The sequence below is a fragment of the Rhamphochromis longiceps genome, linkage group LG10 (assembly GCF_057381845.1).
Source record: "Rhamphochromis longiceps isolate RC_006_pf linkage group LG10, R_longiceps_female_GT1.1, whole genome shotgun sequence".
Taxonomy (NCBI): Eukaryota; Metazoa; Chordata; class Actinopteri; order Cichliformes; family Cichlidae; genus Rhamphochromis; species Rhamphochromis longiceps.
In genome coordinates, this window is record NC_140566.1 from 833,288 (window position 1) to 835,285 (window position 1,998).

General features: G+C 39.1%; 1 protein-coding gene across 1 annotated transcript in view; it reads right to left on the reverse strand.

Moving 5' to 3' along the window:
* Positions 1-1,047, reverse strand: part of dmpk (DM1 protein kinase) — a 95,060-nt gene extending 94,013 nt beyond the window's left edge. The window contains exon 1 of the mRNA XM_085419802.1: positions 605-1,047. Within this exon, the coding sequence (XP_085275928.1) occupies positions 605-770 (166 nt within the window). The 5' untranslated portion in view covers positions 771-1,047. The remainder of the gene's footprint in view (positions 1-604) is intronic.
* Positions 1,048-1,998: the final 951 nt, after the last annotated feature.

A 1,998-nucleotide genomic window follows, 5' to 3' on the forward strand; every position in this document is an offset into this window, starting at 1 on the left:
TATTGCCTGTTCAACCATCCTTGGGGTGACAGTGAATTCATAAGGGAATCATAATGTATATAAGTATGATTCCATCAAACTTATTTACACAGATAATGAAAAATTCCATAGATTATGCCCACTTTGCTACTATGTTTGAAGGTTCTCCATGCATGATCCCTGTTCTGTAAATACTTATATCCTAAAATCATTGGCAGTTTCATTATACTTCAATTCCACAGCCTGCTGCTACGTCTAAACTACAGATTATATGACCAGTGAATTATATTCGAATGAAGCTTAACTGTTTAAGATGGGAAGAATGTGGATTCTAAGTTACACATATTTACACCAGTGAGTCATACTTGTATGTCCATCCATTAATGAATAATAAGTAAAGTTCTGGTTTTCTGTTCTGAAATGTAGCTCTTAAACAGCACGAGTACAAGTGAATGAGAGACTGAGAGCAAAACAAAATGGTTGCCAAGAAGCATATAATGTCCAGCAGAGTAATATTTAGAGATATTATAAAGGAGCAATTGTGAGGAGTTGGCTAATTACATACTTTTATATACAAAATAAAATACCTAATCACACACACCTAAAACAAGAGGCAAGAACTCACCCCACTGGAGAAAACCAGAGACATACTTCTCCCTTGCAAAGGGTGAAGAGTAGAATTCCTGATAGACGCCAACCAGTAGATCCAACAGTGTTTGGAGTCCAACAGGTCCTGTGGTCCTGTGGCCCTCTGCCAGATCAGATGCACCTAGGTCAGGCCCCGCTGACATTTTTCCCAGGGGGTGAGGGCTTGGTTGTTTGTTTTAGTGCTGTAGTGAAGCCCTGGTGTCCATGACTTTAAATCTTCAGTTTGCAGTTTCTCCGGTTTGACTCTTTAAAATTATGTCTATAGTAACGGCTTTCTCCAGATCACGACCTAATTCTACTGCAAACCCCTCCTCAATTGCCTTTCCTTTCTAGCTGTTCTGCTTGATCACAGAACATGAGCAAAGGTTTTCATACAGACATCCTCTTTTTTATCATATTCTCTATCCCTCCCTCAGTTTACTGTCACTTACACTCTCCCTCGCTTGTATGTCTTTCAGATGCCTGGATGTCTGTCGGGGTCTCTCCTTTTTCTTCTCTTCCCATAGCCGTGCGTCTGTTAAGCCTGCAGTTTCTCCAACTCTGACTCAACACCTTTTTTGGTCTGGATCTCCCTCTCGCTGTCTTTCAGCTGCCCCTTTTCAAAGTAATCCAAAGTTCCTACTGCAACAGTTTAAGGTAATAGCAAAGCACTGAACTGTTCAGAAACAATTCCTCTTTTCATTTTGTGCATTAGTAGCTCTTTGTATTACCAGCCCTTGTTTGCTTTTATTCCCTGTCCTTCCTCTTGTGATAGAGCAAAGAGGAACTGCTGACCTGAATCAGTTCTAGATTTTGCTTTTGTTTTGAAAATGTAAATCTCTTATTTTGTCAACTGTCCAAAATCTTTTTTTAGTTCTCTTCATTTTTTCTTCTGTCCCACCCTTCTCGTCTCTCTGTTATCCTTCTCAGTTCTCATCATGTCATATTTTTGTCACTCATTCTCTCAGGAATGCAGTAGAAGCCGTTTCCTCTCATCCAGTTCAATGGAGTTGAAAAATTGTATTGTTAGGGTTAAAATTGTTTGTTCATCTGTTACTACTGTTTGTATCCCTCTTTTGCCCTTGGCTGCCTGAGCTGTAGTGGTCTGTCTGTACTCTCTTTAACAAGATTTTTTTTCTTGTCCCCAACTTTTCCTTCTTTGACATTCCAAACAACCTGCCTCTTTTCCTCTCTCTCTTTTCCTTTTCTCCCTTTTCTCCTCCTTATTTATAAATACACTCACCTTACACTCAACATCACATACATTATATATGTGTATATATGAGTGAGAGAGAGAGAGAGAGACAGTCAAACCTATAATTATTCACACCCCTGGCATATTTTGACTTAAAGTTGTTTTTATTCAACCAGCAAGTGTTTTTCTTTTTACCA